The 25616-nt window shown below is 35.6% G+C and overlaps 4 protein-coding genes across 6 annotated transcripts; 2 read left to right on the forward strand and 2 right to left on the reverse strand.

Annotated features, from left to right (window-relative positions):
• Positions 1 to 669: 669 nt before the first annotated feature.
• LOC128679229 (uncharacterized) lies at positions 670 to 5439 on the reverse strand. Of its 3 annotated transcripts, none has more exons than XM_053761327.2 (7): positions 5395 to 5431; positions 4084 to 4174; positions 3697 to 3766; positions 2711 to 2935; positions 1872 to 1976; positions 1435 to 1584; positions 670 to 1281 (listed from the first exon to the last, which is right to left on the reverse strand). In XM_053761327.2, the coding sequence occupies exons 2-7, from the start codon at positions 4113 to 4115 to the stop codon at positions 1213 to 1215; spliced, it is 651 nt and encodes a 216-aa protein (XP_053617302.1). In that variant the 5' UTR covers positions 4116 to 4174; positions 5395 to 5431; the 3' UTR covers positions 670 to 1212. The 3 variants fall into 3 exon arrangements, with proteins under 3 accessions (XP_053617302.1, XP_053617301.1, XP_053617300.1); XM_053761326.2 differs by having other exon boundaries at positions 672 to 1281; positions 4084 to 4177; positions 5395 to 5439; XM_053761325.2 differs by lacking the exon at positions 5395 to 5431 and having other exon boundaries at positions 672 to 1281; positions 4084 to 5375.
• A 3025-nt stretch (positions 5440 to 8464) lies between these two features.
• On the forward strand, positions 8465 to 10546 carry wbl (windbeutel). Its single transcript, XM_053761241.2, has 2 exons — positions 8465 to 9248; positions 9698 to 10546. The coding sequence occupies exons 1-2, from the start codon at positions 8697 to 8699 to the stop codon at positions 9896 to 9898; spliced, it is 753 nt and encodes a 250-aa protein (XP_053617216.1). The 5' UTR covers positions 8465 to 8696; the 3' UTR covers positions 9899 to 10546.
• Positions 10547 to 12026: 1480 nt separating this feature from the next.
• LOC128679180 (ran-specific GTPase-activating protein-like) lies at positions 12027 to 14680 on the reverse strand. The gene is made up of 4 exons (XM_053761242.2): positions 14534 to 14680; positions 14208 to 14399; positions 13470 to 13704; positions 12027 to 13292 (listed from the first exon to the last, which is right to left on the reverse strand). The coding sequence occupies exons 1-4, from the start codon at positions 14543 to 14545 to the stop codon at positions 13042 to 13044; spliced, it is 690 nt and encodes a 229-aa protein (XP_053617217.1). The 5' UTR covers positions 14546 to 14680; the 3' UTR covers positions 12027 to 13041.
• Positions 14681 to 15374: 694 nt separating this feature from the next.
• Lztr1 (Leucine zipper like transcription regulator 1) lies at positions 15375 to 25385 on the forward strand. The gene is made up of 16 exons (XM_053761447.2): positions 15375 to 15606; positions 15848 to 16003; positions 16337 to 16508; positions 16908 to 17044; positions 17237 to 17351; positions 17632 to 17795; positions 18243 to 18413; positions 18864 to 19005; positions 19316 to 19479; positions 19627 to 19802; positions 20960 to 21155; positions 21757 to 21908; positions 22424 to 22602; positions 23008 to 23134; positions 23569 to 23726; positions 24233 to 25385. Exons 2-16 carry the CDS (start codon positions 15861 to 15863, stop codon positions 24419 to 24421), a joined length of 2385 nt encoding a protein of 794 aa, XP_053617422.1. The 5' UTR covers positions 15375 to 15606; positions 15848 to 15860; the 3' UTR covers positions 24422 to 25385.
• Positions 25386 to 25616: the final 231 nt, after the last annotated feature.

Consider the following 25616-nt stretch of genomic DNA (forward strand, 5'->3'; position numbering starts at 1 on the left):
TTTTGATTCGATTGATTTGATAGCAACCACCAACACCAATGAAGCTAAAATATTTTTTGTGTATTTATTTTTACAAATTAGGTATGTAAAGAGTTACAAACACAAACCCAATTATACATACAGGGTGTTTTTTAGACTCCAGCAATGCCTACATATAATTTTAAATGGAATAATTGTAAAGAAAATAGAATATAAACAAAAAAACTTGACATTGTGACAAAAAATTTGATATTTTACTACCTATAGATTTGTTGATACCTGCTCCAGATTACTGCAAAAAATGGCTGATGTTTAAATATATCCTATAAATCAACTATCGTATATGATTTGACTGAAAAATTATATACCTGTATAATTTTTATACAGGTATATAATTTTATACATAGATTACAGACTCTTGTCATGATATTTAAAAAATTACTTACACACGCCATGTTAGGATTGCGAAAGTATGTCCTACACAGGTTAACGAGATTTAACGAGGATTAACGAAAATATGTATTTACTTCAAGATTTTACTAACAACTACGACTATGTATAATAGTTACAATACAATAATATTAAATTAAATCCGATCCTAAATAGTTTACTTATTTTAATCGATTTTGTAATATTACCTATTGTCTAAATACTATAAAACAGTAATTGTTTTTTTTTAAATGAAATACATTAGGAGTGAGTTGCACGGTCATATCTAACATTGACTTTAACCGGCCCGCCGCTGACGTTTTGACAAAATACTTAGCGTTTTTCTGCCCACTTAAAGTTGACGGTGCATCCCACCCTATATCTGCTAAGTACTATTATGGTTAGTTAGGATAAGGGAAGGAACACATAACTAATAATAAGTACAATTTATTTATTTTATAAAACAATTCATAAATAGTGATTATTTCATGTAAAACATTTCACAAACAGAGGCCTAATTAAAAAGTGATCTATCAACATTCATAATATTATCACTCACACTAAACACATCAAAGAACTTCCACTTTTAGGTCTATGGGATGTACCTACCGCAAAATATATATTTACAGTTATGTCCGCTTTCTTAATACGTACATCTCTACCAAATTACATTTTTCTAATATAGTCTCCGAGCTAAGCCGATGACGGGTGGACAGACAGACATGAAGAAACTACAAGGGTTCCTTTTTTCGTTCGGAATTTCCCAAAAAAATGGAGCTTATAGTGCCTGGCAGTAATTCTCGTCTACGTGTGTAGTGTACTGGTTTCCTGTGCCTTTTTGATGTCGTTGTGTTTCTCCAGTGCCGTATTAACCTGTAAGCAAATGCATTTAGAACACCTCGTGTTAGAAAAATATGTACTTCCTCGTTGAATTACGATATTGATAATTTTTCTCGTATAAAAGATCATAAAAAGCAAGTGCATGGTATAGAATCTTATGTGGTATAAATTTCACGATAACCTTACCTCGTGTGCACTATAGCTGACCTGATCTTGACGCGTGGTGTAGTCACCCTTCTGGACGTCCGTAGTGCCGGCGGAGGCGGAGGTTCGCGTGTTCTCCACCGTTCTCTGAACCCATGGGCTACCACGATCTTTGTCCACGAGAATTTGATCCTGCAAATACAAAATTTACTTATTTAGCTTTGGGTTGCAACTTATAGCGATTAATTTTTTTGGTTTTACTTTGACATTAGATGGTAACCGGGCTCTGATAATGGAGCTGGTAAACGTGACCTGATGGTTCACCCAGGGTCGATTCTCAACAAGGACACTTCTCAACCGTTAATAGCACGGCCTTTGAATTTTCGGATAATATAAGAAAATATAAAAGCTTATCCCAAAAATATAATTTTTGTAAAAACTTACTTAAGAATAGAATTGAGAATGAATAGAAGCTATACCTGGTCGGTGGAGTTTTCAGTTCTTGAGACTATAGTACGGCGGTCCAACTTGGCTCTCCGGAGCCCCATTAGATTGGCACGAGCCAAATTCAGATAGTTTTGGGCCTGCGAACATAAAATTATAGGCCGGGTCATACCGAACGCGTGCGTATAAGTGTGCGCTGCGTTGCGTGTACACATTCAATTAATTCATGTAGCATAATTACATTATCAATCTATATATAATATATAAAACACTTGCGTTACTGAGTGATTGACTGACTGACAGACAACGCACAGCCGAAACCACTGGGCGTAGAAAGCTGAAATTTGCTCCTAGGACAGGTATTCTTAGGGATTTCCTGAAATTCCCACGGGAAACGGATTTTTAAGCATAAATAAAAAAATGCATAAATGAAAGCACTCCGCGTCTGTCTCTTTCTAAGGTTTCTTAAACCAGGCAATCATAATGTCTGTTCGCGTAACTCAAAAACTACTGCACCCGGAATTTCATGCGGTTATCTGTGAATGAATGACCAACGATGTTTTCCTTCACCGGAAGCAAGTGGTGGTCGATCAAAACTACTTTACATGAGTCAGATTGGTATACAAGTCGTTGGCATAAACTCAATGAATAAATAAAAATAAATAAATGTGGCACGAGTAGGATTCGAACCTGTGACCTTCCGATCACAGGCGGACGGTCATACCCACTCGGCCACCACCGTTTCAACTGCTCTGACTTCTGTGTTTTCTCTTCTCCGTCAAATACGGATTCAAATAAATATATTTTATTTTTAAACTAATACCTACTAACTGCCAGAACGTGTCCAACAAGGTAATCACTTTACAGTACTCACCTTGACATGAAACCTGGAGGTGACGAAAGATATGTGATCTAATATAGAATCACCTACCCTCTTCCACTCACGCTTCCTCTTTGAGGACATATCAGTCACTTTTAACGCGATTTTAACCAACCAGTTGGGCTCTGGGGGCGTGGTAGTGTAGTATGTGGTGGTGACGGTGGTGGTGGTGGCGGTGGTGACGGGGGAGGTAGGTATTGAAGTTGTTTGTAGTTCCCCCTACAATGAAGAAGTTTCGTTAGCATATACATTTTATGTTATATTACCAATCATTTTTAACATTAGCAACCCATGAACAAAAATGTTTGTTCTACGAGTTTTTATACCATTAGGCACTTGGGTATATCTAAATGTGAGTTGGCTACATCTGTGGAGATATATTGTTATTATATGCTTCTACTAGCTTTTGCCCGCGGCTTCACCCGCGTAAAGTTCCCACGTTTTCCCGTATCAAAGGTACTCTATGTCCTTCTACATACATACTTTAAACTACATGTACTACGAAAAATTTCGAGAGGATTGTTTGAGTAAACAGATGGAGCTTAAAGAGGCAACAAACAAACATAATTTCGCATTTATAATATTAGTTAGGATATGTTTCTACTTATATTTGGGCTTTCAGCCAAGCAAAGATAAATACTTATATATAAATATGTTTACCTTTCGAGATTGAATAATATAAATTGACAAAATAATGTTAAGGGAAGTTGATAATGCCCAAAACGCTAACATAGTCCGTAAACATGTTAAAGTAAAAAGAAAGAAAACTTGTTTATTTGGATGTATCATTACACTAATTAAATTTTTTACATACAAAAATTTTACAAAATTATAATACACCAAAACGGCCTTCATATAACATATAACATTTGGGTGTATAATTTTGTAAAAAAATTTTACAAAATTATACACCAAAATGTTAAAGGAAAAAATATATGCGATAGGAGTAAATATAGAATGTACAATGCAGTATGATTTACCAATGGTAGGTGCACCAGGAGCACGATCACCGCCCACGAGGTGGTGAAGAGTAGACGGCAGCGGCTCGCACTGTAACATGCGTGGAGTGCAAGTTCTTACTCTTAGACTCTGTTTCTTATGATTATATTTTTAATAAACCTGACAATGAAGACTGAAAAAGAAATTGAGGATCGGCTAAGGACTGTGTGCTGCACGAGATGTAAAGGTACAAAGCACCTACATATTCCATGGTCAGATATTATAAAAATACAGTCTTTCATTTGGAGTGACGCCCCTTCAATAATTTAACTAAGTTCTACTTAGCCTAAGTACTTACAACTTAACCTATAAGTTAATTACTTTTAATTTTGGTATTGTTAAGTAAAAGCCCTCAAACAAGTACTTACTTAGCCTGGCAGTCTTTTTTGCTTTTCCACATGCTTGATGCCGATTAGTATTATAAAAAAAATTTGCTACACGTCGTTATATTATGATGTCCTGCTATAAAAATGTATCCACAATTATTAATAATCGATTATTTATCTTTTACCAGCGACATCCTACCGTAAATATTCCGTTTTAAGTTGTTGTGTGTAAGAACTTTATATCATGACTATTTATAAATTTTATTACTTAATAACAATTTTAATACTTAAAAAAGAATAAAAACTACACTTGTTAACGAAAAATGACGTTTAAATAGTTGAAAAATTTGGAGTTATAATGGAAAGATTTAGGAGCTATAATGGAAGGCTATTCGGCGAAATGCGACTTAGTCCGTCTATGAATAAGGTAGATCCGTCTTTAACGTCGAAAATTTTATGAAGAAGTACCTTTTAGTTTAAATAGATGATAGAAAAGAAGAGTTTTAGACAGATACCTTATTAAGTTTACTCCTTGCCACAATTACACACGTGAAAATCATTAGATAAAAACAAAAGAACGTCTTCTTTACTATATTTATTGCTAACAATGGTGTCATATTTTATTCAAGTCGCCTAAAGGCATCTGACATGACTTTTATGACTTCATACCGCGTCTAGTGTCGCAAGTAATCGCATACAAACTATGAACTTAAACTGTTAACCAGTGTGCAGGTTTCCTGGCGAAGTTTTCTTTCACCGGAGGCTAGTGGTGATCTATGGCAACTAAGTACTATACTTACATGGATCAGATTTGTTAAATCATATTAAATGTTTAATACCTATCCTAAATACGTGTCTGAAATGTATTAAAAATTATAAGAGGTGTTAGAAAGCACCAATAGAGGTGCTAGCTCTGTTCTTGTAACAACCTATTGAAAATATATTATACTGTGTCCTGTGTTTTAATATTTAATTATTAGTTAGTGCTGTCCATAACTCATAAGATTGGTGTAAACAACCCCTGTAGCACGAGTAGGATTCGAACCTGAGACCTTTAGGCGCGGACCTTTCACAAGCTTTTCACAGGCGGACGGTCTTAAACACTTGACCAACAACGCTCCAAGCGCGGATACATTTTTATAAAACTGGTATATTATAACCCTATTATTCATATAAAAGATAAAGCATACTTTTAATACTAAAGTATGTTTTATCTCGTTCTGACAATGCCAAATTTTGTAAAGCGCGATGGTGACAAAACATAATGTAACTTAATCTTTTTTATGAATAATATAAGTAGTAAAACTTATAGGTTATTTGATAAACGATATCCAGAAATAGACTTTGATATACATTTAGTAAGAAACACCACATTTGCACACAACTACCTAAATTGCAACTCCTATACTATAATACGCTAATCATTTGAATTTATTGCCAAATTTATAATTGAAAAAATTATTAATTCCCATTAATAATTGATACTTACTGATAACTAATAACTAAATGTTTTATAAATGTGTTTAGTAGGTCTCAGGTAGTGCAAGTAACGTACGTGGAAGTACACGTCTATATTTATACTAATAATTCATTACAAATAAAAATAAAAAGTTTGTAGTAAATAGACTCACAAAGACTTTATCGTCAAATTTTAACATTTTTTGTATATGTACTTCTACAGCTAACAATCAAACTATTCTAGCAATAAAGCTCATAGAACTTTGTTAAAAAGTTTTGCGAAGTCAAAAAATTGAAAAAAAAAAAACTCCGAATATCAGATCTAAATATATTCATCATTCACATAATCAAAATATAGAAATAAACTAGTGGTAAAGCGTAATGTAATGGTAATAACGTGACCATAGATAAAATAAATATAGCGTGACGTTTTTAGGCATACTGAGCATAGATTGTGCCTCTGATATGAATCATCATCATGGGTTTTCCCTGCCTGTATTATTTTAGAGACTTGCAACAACGATATGGGCTTCAGCCTTTTACCACATCCATATTTAAACATAGGTACTACTGTACTTTATTGTATACTTACATTGTTATATTTAATGATAAAAAATTATGCATAAACTTATATTTAAAAAATGGTAAGCCCTTCTGGCATAATAGGGACCAACACTGTTTGAATGAGTTTCTTTCGGCATTTCTTCTCAGCAGTGGTCGTTCCGAAATGCTAGTAGTTTGTAACTTTGGTAAATATCATTTAATTTAGAATATGACGTGAAAAAGTGCCTGTGAAGGCCTAATTTCTGATTTGATTTTATTTGGTTTTTTATTTTAACATAAGTGTACCTAACTACCTAGGTTTGTTTATTCCAAACTAGCTGTTTGCCCGCGACTTCGTCAGCGTCAGCTTCGTTTTGTGATTATTGTAACCCGTGCTTGATTACTAATTTCTAGGATTTTTTTCTTATGTGACTTATGCCAACTAAGGCGTCTTCTCAACACGATTTTTTTCACGAGATACAAACTCTTACCACCTTAGAGGATGATTTTTGAAAAATATAAGTACATACATACCAAATTTCATCAAAATCAGTCTAGCGGTTTATACGTGAAAATGGAACAGACTTCTCGTTTACCTAACATTAGTACTTATCACAGGACCTATGAATATATTTAGGTATCAAAACATTTTCAAACACCGAAAACAAAAAGTGAAAGTTCACTCTTTTTCCTCGGAGTATGTTTGGCGACGAATGCTTTTTGCTACAACTACAACATATAACATCTACGATGTAGGTACTACGAATGGCTATGAATGACGACTTCACAATCGCCTACCTCGACCTATCATTGCCCTGTACATGTTTTTTGGGTTCCGTGTTAAAATAATACTAATGTGGTAGGTGTCCCATTAGTATACTTTTTATAAAATTCCCCCCAAAAATGCCTTATTCCAGAAATTTCCATAGATTAAGTGCTCTGTCTCGTGAAAAGAATTCATGTATTTCTAATACCCCTTTTCCTTGTTTGAGTGAAGGAAGGAAATGCAATGACCAAAGAAAAACTGACTGGTCGGGTTTATAGCTTTCCTTGTCTACCTAACGATCAAACCATTTTTAGTCCAATCAACAAAAACCACGGCAAACCAAGTCATGCTGTATCGTCCAATGATAATGATTCAATACGTTTCAACTTACAGAACTTAAAGAAAAAAGCATACCTTTATTGTATTTATTTTAATTTTAATTAGTTGCAATCACGGGACATAATGTTAAAAATATTAAAATTTTTAATAATGAGTTTTAAAATAACTTTAGATTATTAGTTTATAAAATCTTTGTGAAAAGTGTGTAAAACCCGTAAAATCATTTTATTTTTCTTTCTTGTTGATCTATGCGTAAAAACTAACGTGTCTGAAGTTTATAGGACTGAAGTACCTATCTAGGTGCCTAAGGTAGTACCGAACCATCGACTATCGAAAGTTGATTGTTAAAATCGGGATATTGATAGGACTATCGATAGTATTGATAGTAGTTGATGTCCGAAACACCATCCTAATAAACTCCGCGCAGTTCCTTAACTCTATAAAATTAAGTATATCGGGAAAAATATTATGTATAAGGCTGATGTGCAGATTACAATTTAACAAGTAATGTCATTAGAAAAATCCTTAGTATATTTTTATTATAAAAAGTAATACCGCGTAACGCGAAAAACTACCGGACGTATTTTTGTACGGTTTAAACCAATAAAATACCAACATTGAAGAAAATATAGTGTGTTTCCCATATGATTCATGAGGAAATTTGTGTAAAATTTATTATTGTTTTACCTGAGCGAAGCCGGGTCGAGCCGGGATAAAATCACATACTAGGTACTGCGCAGTTATACTTACTGTATTGTTAATTTAATTGTAAGTTTATGTAATTTTTTTTTGTCGAATAAAAATATTTGATTTCTTTCAAGTCCAACCTCAACCAAGACTCAAATATCAAGGATTACAACAGTCAAGAAAGTGAACAAAAAATTACAAACTGTTGGCAATACTGTTTGTTTATTAACCAATGTTGACCATTCTATTTGATATAGCAATGGCAACTACTTATTAAAAATCATTAAAAATCCGTTTTATTCCCTTTCTTGACAGACTGTACACTTTGATTTGATTTTTGAGTTTACAACAAAATTGTTGCAGACATATTTTGGTATCGCCGCGACGGATACTTAGCCCAGCTATCATGTTCGTCCCTTGCTCGCCTTACACATCTTGTAAACTACTTAAGTTAAAACAAATTATTTTCTATAACTCAGCGCCTGTTTACCTATACAGCCCAAATCCATCACTTTAATTTAATCTATTCAGGCCTCAGCGCCAACAAAACAACGCGTAAACAGAGTTTATTCATCTTTGTATCGATATTCCTATCAATAGACTATCGATAGTGACCTATTGATCAACATCACTACATGTCCGTCGAGTCGAACGTCAGTGTCAAACAAATGGATAAAAGTATGGAATGGAAATCACAGGAAATTTGAAAAAGAAGGTCATTATTTGTGGATACTTGCTCAACTTTTTTATTGGTTATTTTATCGGTTTAGTGAAACTACATAACTAGGATATCGCAATACTGTTACCTACTCAAAATATAACACATATCGTAGCATTGTTCGCTTTTACTCTGCAACAGACAATGAACCGGCTTTTGCTCCTATTTGTTTTCATAACAGCGCCTTCCAGCTACACCGCTTCCACGTCAAGTTCTGGATCGGTCGAGTTGGACGAGCTGTCGTTTAATAAAATCACTAATAAATTTGAAGCCTCGCTGGTGAAATTCGACGTTGCGTTTCCATATGGTGATAAACACGATGCTTTCGTGGCCCTCGCAAAAGACGCTAAAGATGTGGATGAACTATTGATAGCAGAAGTTGGTGTAAAAGATTATGGCGAGAAGGAAAATGAAAAGTTGGCGCTGAAGTATGGGGCAACCAAAGATAATTTTCCTGTTGTAAAACTGTTTGTAAAAGGCAGAAGCGAGCCGCTATCGTTTGATGACTCCAATGGTTTCACTACTGCTGAACTCAGAAAGTTTATTCGTAAAAACACTGGTTTGTACCTAAGCCTACCAGGATGTGTTAAAAGCTTGGACAAGCTTGCTCTTAAATTTGTAAATGCCAGAGGTGATGAAGATAGAAAGAAAATATTGATAGAGCTGGAGCAGGAACTTAACAAATTATCAAATAAGGTTTGCATTACGCAATTTTAATCCAATATACTCATTTTTATTATTACTCCATTTTTTTTCAAATTTGCAGTAATGGTTAAGAAATCTGCTTCTGTACTATTATTATAAAGAGGTAAGCGTTTGTAAGTTTGAGGCGGGTAATATCCGAAACTACCGAACCGATTTCAAAAATTCTTTCACCATTAGAAAGGTACATTATCCAAGATTGCTATAGGCTATATTTTATCTCAAAATTCCCACAGGAGTGAAGACCCGGGCAACATCTAGTTTATAAAATCTAATAAGTTATGATTTTACATACATAAAAATATTTACCTGCACAAAAATATAATTTTGGATCTTGATAATCTATAAATTTTTAAGATATCTCTAGAAGAGCTACTCTTTATTGCCTTTAATTGATAGTTACATTAAAAATAAATATATTATTTAATGTTATTTTTTGACAGGATGCTGTCTCTGGAAAAGTCTATAAAACTATTATGTCCAAAGTCTTAGAGCGAGGTGATGGATTCATCAAAACTGAAAATGAAAGGCTCAACAAGCTACTCAGCGGCAAAGTATCTGAGGAAAAGAAGAAGGAGATAGGAATTAGGACAAATATCTTGCAAGCATTCCAACCTGCTGATGGACGTAAAGATGAACTGTGATTATTATATTTGTTTTAAAAAGTAATTAATGTGACAGTTATTATATCTAAGTTTTCTTAGTCAAATTATATGTTTTGATAGAATGGATCATGAAGTAAATATTATGTCCTGGATAGGGCAATTATGTCTTCACAGAAATGAATAACATTCCATTTTTGCATAACTGCATAATTCATAGATTGCACAACCAGTGAGTGCTTACACACACTCACTTATGCCCCATTAATTCCTACTCAGGCCCCACATTTTTGGGAGCTCTGTGCACAAAATTTTGTTAAGGCACTTGATTACATAATACTGGATATTCTGTAATATGCACCTACATTATATTTGTTGTTACTTTTATTTAATTAGAAGTATCAATGCACAAATAAATATACGACTAGTAAAAATGCACTGTGTTCTATACAATACCAAAGTAGGTTTATAACAAATGAAAAGCCCAATATGCAAGCGCTTATTATTCATAATAATAAAATATGTATGATTCCTCATCACAGATTTTATTTCTCAAATTTATTTATTTATTTGAAAAGGTGCGTTTCCGAATTTTAATGAAACAGATTCTTTACTTGGTATAAATTATTTTGGTATTATATACATGGCATATTTTTGCTTGGGTTTTTAAAAATAAAAGTGTGGATCATATATATTGTTTAAGTTTTATTTATGACTAAAAAAATAACTGTTGAATATTACAAAGTTTGCCACATTTTTTGTATGGTTGGACCTCAAAGACCACTTTTTACAAATCGGAATGTAAATGCAAATTAATTTTAATCTAACACACTTATTTTCCTCAATACACAGGTTTGATTTGGAATTCAATGATTCACAATCACTAAGATATTTTTCTAGTTTTTTTGGTACTATATTCACAAATTCCCTGTAAATGCATTTCTGTTCCGTGCAACCCCTCCAATAATTATTGTAAAACATTTAGGTCGCAAAATTTACAAATTATCTTTCATCTTACCTGACAGTAATAACATAATTCAGGAATTATACAAACAATTTTGTTTATATTCAGCCCAAATCACAATCCAATCTGATTTTGACTATTAATCAGATAATTATTTTCATGACTTTCAGTTTACGAGTAATCAGACTGAAAGTAACAGAATTATATTTTTGAAGATTACAAGATTATTTTTCACTAGTGACCCTGTAGGGTCGGGGACTGAAAGCTAGATCACTATCACGGTTTTACTACTTATATAGACAGAGCCATATTTACGTCAGGAGTGTTCGCACTCTTAGGCGGAATAAGACCACCATCCAGCCACAGGTGTAAGGAATCTGAATCCATCCAGCTGCTTAGGTGGATGGATTCCGATTCCTTACGCCATTAAGGACATTCGCTTGAATGTCCTTCGAACTTTGCGATTCTTGACTCTGCCTACCAAGCAAGCAGTAAGCAGTAAACGACAAAACGCGTAAGCGACAAAATCTGAAGCTTTGTCTTCAGATTATGTCGCTTACGCGTTTTGTTCTTTACCTGCGAATGGGCCTCAAACCTAGCTTTAGACAGATCTAGAAAATAATCAAGTAATCTTTACAAAATAACATATGTTGATTTTTTTTAAAAGATTATGAATATAGCCACATCATTAATCTGACTATGTTTTGCCCATTTCTAGTCACATTAGGTATTGAACCCTTACAATGTTAAAATTAAGGGCATGATCTGAGAAAGTAGAACTATTCTACAATTAAATTCTTTATACATCTTCTGGCTGTACAATACAATGAATAATTTTTTTTTGCCAACATATCCAATTAAAACATTATTTATAATAGTTACCATATACAAACAATTCCTTTATGAAAAATATTTGGCAATAAGAGATTGATGTGAAATGTTAACTATGTATTGAGACATGTCTGTGCTCATAACAACTTCACATAAATGATATGTAATACTAAGAAATGCAACACTTATTCGAGCAAACAGGAAAAACAGGAATATCAATTCCAAATCACAAGTGATTAGCTTCATTCACAGCTAATGTTAGCCTATAAATATTAAATGCATATCCTTTGCCTTAGGACCTAAAGTACTAGATAGGTCTAGAGAAAGAGAAAATAATTTTTGAGTGAAAAATTGCACATACAAATAAAAATAAAATTTAAGTCAGCAGTATATATTTCAAGAAGGATCCACAGGTAAAAAAATGTCGTGATTCATTCCAAACCAAGGAACCAAGAATGTGAATAACGAAATCTTCCTGAAATGATCAAGTTAGTCTATTAAAAAAAAAGATTGTTGGGAGTCAGAAATAAGAAATTTGAAAGTAAGAAGAATTGAAATGGACCTAGTTTCAAGTCAATATGTTACCACACATACCAGTGTTGATAGCAACACTGTTCACAACTAGCTAATAAAATCATAACCTTAAAGCAGATTGACACAAGTATTACCAACTATAACATGTAGGGAAATAAAAAACAATATGTACATGACTCATTGCAATGTACATTTGTTAAATATAATGCCTACAAATCTTTAAAAATTGTTAACATTCTAGGTTGTAAATAGAGAAGTATCTGCAAATTTTGTAAACCATAAGGTTGTGACTTTGAAATATTGTAACAATCATCTTATGGTTCACTATTATCTTATGGTTTATAATTTAAAAAAATTACAAGATGGTAAATTAATGTTGGCTTTTTAAAAACTTATAAGATCCATTTCCCACAGCAAACAGAAAATATGCAAATATTTCACTGTATACTAAACTGTATAAAATAATTTCAACATACTTAAAATACTGAGCTAAAACTAATAAAATTCTTGGCACAAAGCATAATTTTCATAGTTTATACAGTAAACAAAAGACATTACAACTTAAAGCTAGTTGACTTATGCGCTGTATCCTACTACATATTAGAGATGGTCTCTTGTGCAAATCTTTTATATACAACTAGTATCAATCTAGAGATTCACTGATAATTCTTTAATGGACCATATTAAAATTATGTCAACATTGTGGGGTATGTTATGCATCATGGCATCAATCATACAAAACATACCAGCCCCAACTCACAAGTACCTAAAATCCCAAATATGTGCCATAAGAAAGAATTCAATGTCTCTGAATTTCCTCAATTCAGTAAGAAATTGAAAGCAAAATCAATAAAATTCACTCCAGTTTTTCACTTTCCACTTTGAGTTCCTTTAATTTGAGTACTACACCATCATCAGTTTCCTCGACCCTATCCTGCTCGGCTTTGTCTGGGGATTTCTCTGAAACCTTAGGCTCCGGAGTATCAGTGTCTTCACTTCTTGTGATGCTGCTTTCGTCATCTGAAGATTGATCTTGAGTATACAAGCTACATTTTGTTCTAACAATTTCTTGTGCTTCAGCAAACTTGGTTTTCCACAATTCTGCATCTGTAAAATTATTTAACATCTTCAGTTGGTGAAAATTTCTAATGAATTGAAGAACATAAAAAATGTTTTCATATTTCAAAGTTTAAAAAAGTCTAAGAACCATGAATTATCTATATCTACAACGGAAATGTTCTGAGGAGCTGCAACTAATACCTATTTCACCAAAAATGGACTTACTTTGAGGATTTCCAAATTTGATAGCAAGTAACTCCTGTTTGCAAGTCTCATCTGCATAATCAGCAAAGACGGACCAGTTGAAGGCTTTATCAGATCCACAGTGGACATTCATACGGATGTCAGGTGTGATGAAGTGGTTAGCGCAAACTTTCAGAGTCTTGTCACGTCGCATCACAACACGGACGGTGTTGTTTATTTTGTGGCGGAGCAGCTTAATGTCACCAGTACCTCTTTCCTGGAATTTTTAGACATAAGATAACATAGGTAAATTAGTTTTTTTTTTGACGTGACAACGTCTTAAATTAGGTTGCGGCTGGGAGTCACTTATGAAAAAGTGTAACGCCCGGTAACGTTACGATGAGTCACCGAACGAGAGAGAGGCCCGCCGAATGCCTTGCGTCTCTCTCCCACTCAACTATGATCGGTCTGCCGCGCGCGTAAAAAGACGTTGTCACGTAAAATCTTCGCCCGTAAAACCGACTTTACAGGCAACCATTTTTTGTTAAAGACTGATGTAATTTAATTCATTACTATTGAGATAGTAATGAAGGCGATTGGCAAAGGCAACATTGGTCTAAGCAGATATCTGAAAAAAAACATCAATTTCTAGAATTCTTTTAGGTTAGATAAAGAATTAGGAAAGAAACATACACAACAATAGAAACAATAGGAACAATCATGAATATATAGTGATAAATTGTGGAAATGTTATCAAAGGACGTCCAACCACTACCTTACCTTCCATTCATGATCCCCGGTATCGTATCTGTAAAGCCGGGCCCGGATTTTGACAAGTTCCTCTTCTTCCTCCTCGTTAGTGACAACATCTACAAGCGGCAACGAGACGATGGGCTCATAATGTGGATCGTGCTCTGGAGATTCCACATCGCCAACTTCGCTTTCGCTATTACGGCGGACGCTCTCCTCAGTCTGCATGACACAATAACGGAAATCATAAATCCCTCATACAAAAATGCGTCACAATCACAACACAATATCAATTATGCATACGAAAATTTATCATAATCGTGAACCTGTGACATGCTAATCATCATATAACTTACCGGTGAAGACATTTTTGTTAATGTATCGCTTTTTTAAAAAGGAAATAGTGAAATTGAAAACTGTGAATACAAAATACAAACAATCCAAACTGTACGAAATAATTTCAGATCGAATGAAATATTGACCCAACAACCGACGTCATTCACTAGTTCGTTCAAAATGATATGTCTATGGTTCCTGACAGCTGTATGGGCTTAGATCTCTTTGCCTTTCCACAAGGATAAACGAAACAAAAAAAAATGTTTATGGTTCCTAATGTATGTATATATATATATATATATATATATATATAATATAGCGAAAATTATACGAACTGTCGCGAACTCTTTGGTTTTTATAGAAAGCAAAAGGGAGGAATTTCCGAATAAGATAACTTCTTAGCATTTCACGTCGCTAGCACAACACTAGCCAATGCCTAGAGCGAAGGTATCAATAACCATGGAATCAGTAGGTACTCCGTACAACTACTTACTATATCCATGGATATATGAAGGGTCCTGCGCGCGGCCCCGACCATACCCAACTCATGTAGTTTGCATAGAGTTCTCACTATTAAACTTTGATATATCCCATAAACGATAGTATAGTATATCAGTAAACAAGACAGTCGATTAAGCACATATAAGTGATATTGAACGATTGATTTACGCTCATAAATAATCATAACCATTTGATTACAACGAACACTTTCAAAATATATTTTTTATCGTCTACCTTATTATATCTAACATTCAGAATATGATTGTTAAAGACTGGCTAACTTTTTCATCACTAGCTAAAACGCCTGGCAAAATGTTCACCACCAACTGTCAAAATTTGTGAACCAATGTCAATGACCAATGTATATACCTATTTTGTGTCACGCTTTTTCAGTCAATATCAGCGGTCTAGTAGTAGTAGAGTTTTTCTTTCATTATCTACGATCTACGACCACACCACACACACAAAGAATTTTCATTCATGAAAATAATATACACAACACAATCAATGAATGTGTAACTTTGTGAATTTTGCTAAATTTCCAATATCCCCATTTCCAAGAGATAAATACGTATTCGTTTTTCTAGTAAAAGTAAGTACCTACTAATTATCCATTAGGACGTAAAGTTTCAGTTCGTTGTCCTATATATTTTTTTAGACAGAGCCATTGCACTATTTCGGCGACCTATTTTCCTCAAATATTAAGTGTATTTTAAGATCTCATTGTATGTTACATTACTCCATAAAGTAAACAGTGATGTGCAAAAATAATTCCGCCCGCCTGTAAAAGACAAGCGTACTTAATGTAAATCGTTATAATTTCTTCAATTCAGAGCTAGCCTCCAAATGCAGAACATAGCTAAAATGATCACGGAACAGTTGCGCAACCCCAACGAGCTGGATATCAACCTCAGAATGGAGTTTGGCCCTTTCGAAACTGTACATAAATGGAAAAGAATGTCTGAGTGCTATGAATTTGTTGGAGCCAGGTAACTTAATTTTTTTTTTTATTTCACCGCATATTTCACCGCAGCCTATGGTTTATGCAGACTACATTTTACTAAATAATTATATTGACTGGCATATTGTATTTAAAACAAACTAGGGCAGTCAACTATAGCTAGTAGAAACACCAACCATTTCAAAAATACTTGAATTGTAACTGCATCAAATAATATATTTATTAAGCCTTTATCTATTAAGCCCTCGCTAAATAATGAGCCAACATGGCTACATTTAGTTTTAATATAAGTTTTGTATCTACAAAAACTAAGCATGTTGACAGAGTGAAGTGTAAAACGGGCTTCATGATTCCTTTTCAGGAGAAGCAAACACACAGCTGTAGCATACAAAGATGCAATATATGTATTTGGAGGTGATAACGGCAAGTCAATGTTGAACGACCTGATCCGATTTGATATCAGGGAGAAATCTTGGACTAAGATGGGGTGCATGGGAGGGCCGCCTGCACCACGGTATCACCATTCAGCAGTGGTAAGTGATTTTATTATTATTTATTCCAACTTTATCTGTACAAAGGGCAGACTTAATACTAAAGCATCAAGATAATTAACAGCAATGGTGTGTATGAAATATGACTATTACAGTTTATTTTTCTTTAGAAAATGTTCTGTAAATCAAAAATGTAGTTAAAAATTGCAGAAAAACTTTTTAACACTAAATATAAAGAAAGAAAATTATGTTTATTCAGCTAAAATCACATTTTACATTGTCATACTAATAAGATAGCACTAAACGAATTATCTGATGGTGTAAGGCAGGCTTCGCTCATGGTCCCTGGATTTTCCAGTCCAGTTCCAGTTGATGCAAAGCTAAGAGTCTCCAGATGGAGGTGGCTTTCAGTTAGTAACTATTTTTTTATATTTGTTTCAGGTGCACAGATCATCAATGTTTGTGTTTGGGGGATACACAGGTGACATCTTAGCCAATTCAAATTTGACCAACAAGAATGACTTGTTTGAGTACAAGTTCCCTAGTGCACAGTGGGTGCAGTGGAAGTTCACGGGACAGTAAGCTAAATTTAGCATTACAATCAAACTTAGCATACTGAGTTTTAGGGTTTTTTAATTTTAATCAGCAAATTTTTGGTAAACTATTTTGAAAATTCTTAAGGCTGTAAACGCACTCGCCACCATAAGGCTATAGACACACATGCCACATTAAAGCTGTAAACTCTCATTGAGCAATATTTGTTTATGTAGAGAGCCAGTGCCGCGCTCAGCGCACGGAGCCGCGGTGTACGATGACAAGCTCTGGATCTTTGCCGGGTATGACGGCAACGCGAGGTTGAACGACATGTGGACTATCAACTTAGTGGTGAGACTAAACATTTGACATTTTTAGGTAAAAAATAAAGAAAAGATAATAAATATTTGTATAAAATTAATCGCAAAGTAGGCATCGCAAACTTTAAAAGGAATAAAGTGCATTATTATGATATGATATTACCTGATAGTCCACCCTGAAGCTGCGCCAGACGAGAGAACTCAATGGTTTACTGCACGGACATATTGAATCCAATATCTCTGACGATAATGAGAGTTTACATGTCAAAAATTGCATTTTAATTTATAGTTTTCTCTTTTGTCTATGGCAGGGTGAAAACCACCAATGGGAGAAGGTATCCCAAAAAGGTCAATGCCCCCCAACTTGCTGTAATTTCCCTGTGGCGGTCGCCCGCGGTAAGATGTTCGTATTCAGCGGTCAGAGTGGCGCGAAAATCACCAACGCGTTGTTCCAGTTCGACTTTGAGACACACACGTAAGTAACAACTTTTACTAAGAAGTCATTGACCTGCGTCGGGTTGCCGGTTCCCGTGGGCTGTAGTATTTGTTTAATGTCAGGCAACCCACATGCTCGTTTTCCCACTATACACTACATATAATAAAAATATCACAGTACTTTTTATACTGGTGTTTCTACCTTCGAATGGTCATCAAAACCTAAATTCGTCGTCTACCATATTGATAAAAATATGGTGGTGGCGCTAGTGTGCGGCAAGATTGAGCCATACCTTGTTATTCAAATCATTTATTACTTCCTAATGTACAAATATAAAAAAAGATATCGCATTTCACATTTCAAGCTAAAGTATGTTTTCACTATAGCACTTAACAAAATTTGACATTGACTGAACGAGACAAAATATACTTTAGCTTTATCTTTTTTCGTAAATGACATGGTTAAGTAGTGGTAGTGTTCTATCAGTTGGAGCCGCGTGTGCACAGAGCACCTGCTGCGCTGCGCGGGCCCCGCGCCCGCGCGGCGCTACGGTCACGTGATGGTGTCGCACGCGAGACATCTGTACGTGTTCGGGGGCGCCGCTGACAACACGCTGCCGGCCGACCTGCACTGCTACGACTTGGACACGCAGATGTGGTCAGTGACTATACATATTTTGAAACTCTTCCATATTTCGCTGAAGGACTTCGTCTTCTTTGAATGTAAGAATGTTTAATTAGTTTCTTCTTGTTATACAGGTACTTATTATATGCTTTTTACTAATTTGTAAAATATTTAATGGTCTCGAAAGCTCAGTGATTAAGAGCACTGTCCCAGTGAGGCGAGGGCATGGATTTGGTTCCCGATCGAGTTCAGATTTTTTTCACAGAATAGTATAATTGTTGCGCCATTTGTCTGCAACACCGGTTATTAGGGAGTCAACAGTAGACTTAACTATGTAATTATTTTGACGGAGGTTCATACATAAGAATGTATTGCATCAAGCTTTGGAAATTAAGAGTTTGAATTTTACATACACTCTAGGCACCTCTATAAATAAATTGATTTAATTTAAAAAATATGATAAAGAGTGTAAACTTCGTTCAGGTCTGTAGTACAACCAGCGACAGACTCTCAGATACCTTCGGGGCGGTTGTTCCACGCTGGAGCGGTCGTCGGCGACGCACTTTATATATTCGGCGGAACTGTCGACAACAATGTGCGCAGCGGAGAACTATTCAGATTTCAGGTACTAATGAATTATTATTTTGCTTATTTTTCATCAAATGTTACTGTAATAAATCAAAACGGGTTAAGGTAGATTCCTTGAGGCACACCATTGAAATATTTCAAAAAATCCTAATTAATATTATAGATGAGAAATAGTAAATAGCCAGTATTTGTAAATATAATGTTTTAATATACCTAAATTAGTATTTATAACTATTTAGTTACTTCATAATTGATTTTTCATTCTAAAAACTGAAGCCTACCTAATCGAACGCTTGTCACATAAAAAAAATATATTTATACATTATAGATTCTTTTTCTGTGTGTAGCTATCAAACTACCCTCGATGCACACTACATGACGACTTCGGTCGCGTGTTGAAGTCCCAGCAGTTCTGTGACGTCACTTTGCTGCTCGGCGCTGAGAAAACGCCAGTACTCGCCCATCAAGCTATGCTCGCCGCCCGCTCGCAGTACTTATTGTACAAGATACAGTAAGTACATTTTTTAATTTCTCTCTATCTTATCGGAGTTAATTCTACTTATTCGTAAAATCTTGATTAGTAAACTCAAATAGAGATCGTAAATTTTAACGTGCATATTTTTAAATCGTAGATTCAATTTTCAATAATTACTTTCAGGGAAGCGCGGGAGGAACTAGCTAAAAAAATCGCGTCAGGCGAAGAAAAAGCTTCAGAAGTATATTCCTACAAGGCGAAGCCCCAGCTCACTATAAAGCTCCCCGAGGCTACCCCTGAAGCTTTCCAAATGGTGCTCAACTACATTTATACTGATAGGATTGATCCCACAGAAAAAGGTAAGTCGCAAGAAAATTGTGAATATTTTTGACGTGACAACGTCTTAAATTAGGTTGCGGCTGGGAGTCACTTATGAAAAAGTGTAACGCCCGGTAACGTTACGATGAGTCACCGAACGAGAGAGAGGCCCGCCGAAAGCCTTGCGTCTCTCTCCCACTCAACTATGATCGGTCTGCCGCGCGCGTAAAAAGACGTTGTCACGTAAAATCTTCGCCCGTAAAACCGACTTTACAGGCAACCATTTTTTTCTATGAACTTGAACATGTTTATGCATAGACAAAAAAAATGTATTACTATATACATGACTTTAGTAAAACGGATAGAATTTAAATGTATAAATGTAAATGTATGGGTCTTGGTTTTATAAAGTTAAAAAAGCTTCGTCGCATAAACTGTGTAGCTCTATACTATTATTTATAATGTTCAAGTTGAATACCAATAAATAAGTATATATATAAATAATTTTCATTTAAGCTGTAATAATCATTCGAATATAATTGTTAGTATTTTTAATTTAATTATAGTAGTTATTTTTAATCATACTCTGTAAAATATAACGTTAGCCCTATGACAGCAGGATGAACAGATACATTCGAAATGAGAGCGACAGAGACAGTTGTATTTTTATACTATTTGACATCTGTCATAGCAATCGAGTAATATTTTACCAAGTGTAGTTTATTTTTTTTTAATTAGTTTTAGTACAGATTTTTATTCAAAGTTGAATAAAGAACATTTTATCACATAAGTATAGTACTACCACGTTTATAAGTAACCTTTGCATTGTTCGACGGCGCAGAATAGTACAGCTGACTCTGGCCGAATGAAAACATTAGTGAAATAACGAACTTATTTCTACTACATAAGATTTTAAATCCAAAAACAACTGGAATCGTGTTATCTCGCTCATAATAATTGTACAATTTTACACTTGAGGGCAACTCCAGACATGACGCGCAAGCATTAGCCAATAGCGATTGGCGCAGATGCAAAAAATTGGTACATCGGTGTAACTTATAAAATTGGTAGTACTGTACCACGTGCCAAATATCAAGTCGATCATTCTTCATCGAACAGCACATCAAATTACCCCGCACGAACATCTATTTGCAATGAATTTGGGTAGGTCGAGTGTAGATAATACGTGTGCTGTCAGACGAAGACCCGGCGTCGCCGGCGACGATCCTGCTGGTGATGGAGGTGCTGCGGCTGGCGCTGCGCCTCAGCATCCCGCGGCTGCGCACGCTGAGCGCGCGCTTCCTGCGCGCCAACCTCTGCTACAGCAACGTGTTGCCTGCGCTGCACGCCGCGCACCACGCCGGCCTCGTCTGCGTCAAGGAGTTCTGTCTCAGGTTTGTTACCTCTCCACGCATTATCTGATAATCTGGATTAGTAAATAGGGTACTTTTTATCCTGAAATTCCCGAGCGCGAGCGAAACCCCAGGTCGCAGCCAGTATATTATAATGCTTTGTTTCGTGTAATGTAATGGCTGTAACCTGTTTTGCACACCTTATGAAATAATTAAATAACAAATAGCGACCCGCCCCGGCTTTGCATGGCCTTTTTTAATGCATGCTATATACAAATAAAACTTCCTCTTGAGTCACTTTATTAAAATAGAATAAGAATCAAACGTTAACTGTCTATACAGCGGGAATTTTGTTTTATAATTATATTTTTTATATTTTATTTTATTATTTTTTATATACTGTTGCTGGTATGAAATATATTTCCTTTTGAACAATGAATTATTTTAATTGTGACACTGCTCTACTGTTCCATTTTGTTTGTGACAAAAAAAATTTGTTCGTTAAAAATCCGTTTTTTAATCGGAGAGATTATTGACAGACTGTTTTAATGTCGTCTGTCGTCTAAAACGGATTTCTCTGACGACAATAAAAGCTTAAGCATTTTTTGTCAAATAAAAACTTATTTTTAATGTAATAATTCAGGTTCGTAGTGAAAGACTACAACTTCACGCCGATAGTGATGTCCGCGGAGTTCGAGGCAATGGAACAGAGCCTCATGGTGGAGGTGATCCGGCGGAGACAACAGCCGCCGCCCAAGCTGCCCGCCCACCACGACTGCGACGAGGAGATACAAGGTACATTATTGTAGTAGGACAGGTTGTTATCAAGTGACGTGTGCTTCCGCCCTAGTATGGGACCACTCCGTATCCTCCCCCAAACTTACCGTCCACAAGGTACATTATTTTAATAGGATAGTTATCTTCAAACGATATTTTATGCGTATCTTTATTCAACTTAAGACGATGTAAAAAAAATTACTTAAAACGAAATCTACGGTGGACTTCCAAAGTATGGGTGAAGAAGAAGCAGCGCAAATAACTTCACCACAGCCTTTTCTCCAAAGATGTAAATTGACAAATGTAGGTCTTATACAACTTGTAAATGCTGTTGGTTTTCTTAATATTATATAAAACTAGCTTAAGCCCGCGTGCTTTCCGACAGGTATAGTTATTTTTCCGAGATGAAAGGTACCCTATGTCCTTCTCCATACTTCAAACTACATGTATGCAAAATTTCAAGAAGATTGGTTGAGTAGATAGAACGTGGAGAGGTAACACGCATTTATAATATTACTTAAGATGATTTTCAGGCACAACCCTAGAACAAGACATGTGCGTGTTCGTGAGCGGCGGCGGCGCGGAGCTAGCGGACGTGCGGCTGCGGGTGGGGGGGGCGCTGCGGCCCGCGCATCGCTCTATCTTGGCCGCTAGGGCCGCCTACTTCGAGGCTATGTTCCGATCGTTCTCGCCGCAAGACAATATCGTCAACGTGAGTGTTACACAACCCTAGAAGATGTGTGTGTTCCGTGTAGTAATTAATGTTTAATTCACTTAAAAAATATATTAAACTAGCTGCGTCCTGGGGCTTCACTCCCGTGGGAACTTCGGGATAAAAAGTACCCTAAGTGTTATTCCAGATTATATTCTAACCGCGTAGCTAATTACGGGTCATGATGGAAATTATCTTTTTCTAATAAGACCCGGGCCAGTCTTGGATATTTATCTACCTATATATGTATTTGTTATAAAATATAGTATCGTTGAGTTAGTATCCCATAACACAAGTCTCTAACTTACTTTGGGGCTACTGTATGATATGTCCTAATATATTTGTGTATTTAATGAAATCTTTATGTCGTACATGTAAAAAAACCTGTTAATTTCAATATAACAGATTCAGATCTGCGACACGGTGCCGTCGGAAGAGGCCTTCGACTCGCTGCTGCGCTACATCTACTACGGAGACACTCACATGCCCACTGAAGACTCATTGTATTTATTCCAAGCGCCTATTTATTACGGTAAGGCTAAATTCTCATTTTATCAATGCCTGCCCGCACCGGCTTCGCTCGTTATATTATTATACAATTTAGTTCCTTAAAAATCCCTTTTATGTATGTACGTTACCTTTGGTCATGTAAAATCCGGTCTGTCAAATGTAAGTGACAATGTTGACAGTCGGTCGGATATAACGTCATACTAGCTCCCGCTAGCTGGAAAGAAGGAAGGAAGGAAGCTTCTGGTGGGGAAAACCCACATTCGATAAATGTATTGTGAAAATTTTTATATATTCGAAAAAAAATGCTTACTTTTTATATTGGTAGATATATCATTTAGTGGGTCCTTTGTTTAAAATAAAACTTTGCATTGGACAGTAGACTTCAGGCGTTTGTATTTATTTATATAAAAAATGAACTACATACTGGGAGCTACAGATAATGAACTTTACGTCCAGGCTTCACCAACAATCGTCTGCAAGTGTTCTGCCAACATAACCTCCAAAGCAACGTGTCGCCCGAAAACGTGCTGGCCATACTGCAGGCCGCGGACCGTATGCGGGCTTCCGACATCAAGGAATACGCGCTTAAGATGATCGCGCACCACTTCGGACAGGTCAGTGTGCCACCTCCGTGTGCTGGTGCGCTGCCCACGCACGCAGCAATCTATCTCTGAAAACGTATTGGCTATGCTGCAGACATCAGCATCATCGACAACCTCGGTGGCGCAATGGTAAAGTGCTTGCCTCTAAACCGAGAGGTCCCGGGTTCGATCCCCAGTAGGGTCATGATGGAAAATGAATTTTTTGTGATTGGCCCGGGTCTTGGATGTTTATCTATATATGTATTTGTTATAAAATATAGAATCGTTAAGTTAGTATCCCATAACACAAGTCTCGAACTTTGGGACTAGCTCAATCTGTGTGATTTGTCCTAATATATTTATAATTATTTATTTAGTACGCACTCAAGATGGATCAAACACCACAGAGATAATAAACAGACTTTTACAATCTTAAATTACAGCTACCTCATTCAAGAAGGCCCATTATGCTGCTAAACGTAAATGCTGAACATTTCTAATACTACATATTTTGTGCTAAACGTCTTTAATATCCTCAGGTTGCAAGACAAGACGCGATCAAGAACTTAGCACAGCCGCTCCTGGTGGACATCATTTGGGCCCTAGCAGAGGAGCCCCACTTCGACACCCCCCTCCCGCAGCAGCCCCGCTCCCTCCCCTCGTCCGCCTCCGCGGACACCCTCACCGACGACCCGGACTACGTCAGGCACAGATCCGGAAAGTCATAGGACATGGGCCAACATCGGAGAAGCAAGTCTTCCGAAGATGGCGCGAGGAGGCGAAAGGTGCGCGTCAAATGCATCAATGTGACTGTGTGATCGTAATCGGTCGAGTGGGGGGATGGGTGACTTAATATCGTCTGTTATTCTTTAAAAAGTTAAGCATATTTTAAGTTAATGTTGTTGCTATTGTACTTTACATTTTGACATTGACGCAACGAAAACATGTTTAAGCTTAAAGAATGCTTCAACTTTGCAAAATCTGGATTATTATCTGATTCTAGCCCAAGAAGACTAGGTACCAGTGAAACACTAAAAATGGAGTGAGGCTTAAATACAAAAAATTAACATAAACAGACAATGGGCGTATAATGGATGTGGGGTGAAAATCATTTTTAAAAATTCAAGAGAGTGGTCATTTTTTTTAAATCAAGACAGTGGAGTGGCTATTGTCCCGCAGTGGGAAATGCTATATCTACTAAAAATATACATAAGGGTGTTTAAGGGGAGACCTAAAATTATTGAAACTGTCCAGAGGGCCTTCACATGTGATATTTGGTATCCTCATGCAAGCCTCTCAATATCAAGCCTCTGAATATGCACTCTGAATTTCTAAGGAAGAATCAATTTTGTGTAAGATAAAACTTATTTCATTGTTAATTGTATAAGTTTTAATTTAAACAAACTTGTATTTGTTTCAAGTGTAATAGCAAAATTTTGCACAAATTCATAATTTCTATAGATTTATTCTAAAATATTTGATAGCAGATTAATTAAAAATACTACATACATAATGTTGTTAATGATATTTTTAGAAAGGTCATATCATTACAATTTCTAGGTCAAGTCAAAGGATGTTGACGTTACATCAAGTTGTTCAAATGTATTACAAAAAAATAGTTGTTCAGAGTGGTGAGTTCATATATTTCAGTCTATTGGCAACAAAACAAGCTTTATGAGGTTCAATAGTATTTGGGTTAATTTTTACTCACATTTTGTTTGACATATATATTTCTATAAGAATAAACATGTATATAAAATTTATGGCTTTTAAGTAGAGACTGTTATTATAATTTAGAGTTTTTCTGTGAAATTATGTGTGTTCTTATGTGAAGCATCACCTCTCACATATTTATAGTGAAGCAATGGTTGTGGTGTAATAATGGTACCTAAATCTATCGGTCTGCTATTGAATGATCTAGTC

This window comes from Plodia interpunctella, chromosome 21, assembly GCF_027563975.2.
Source record: "Plodia interpunctella isolate USDA-ARS_2022_Savannah chromosome 21, ilPloInte3.2, whole genome shotgun sequence".
NCBI classification, from domain to species: domain Eukaryota; kingdom Metazoa; phylum Arthropoda; class Insecta; order Lepidoptera; family Pyralidae; genus Plodia; species Plodia interpunctella.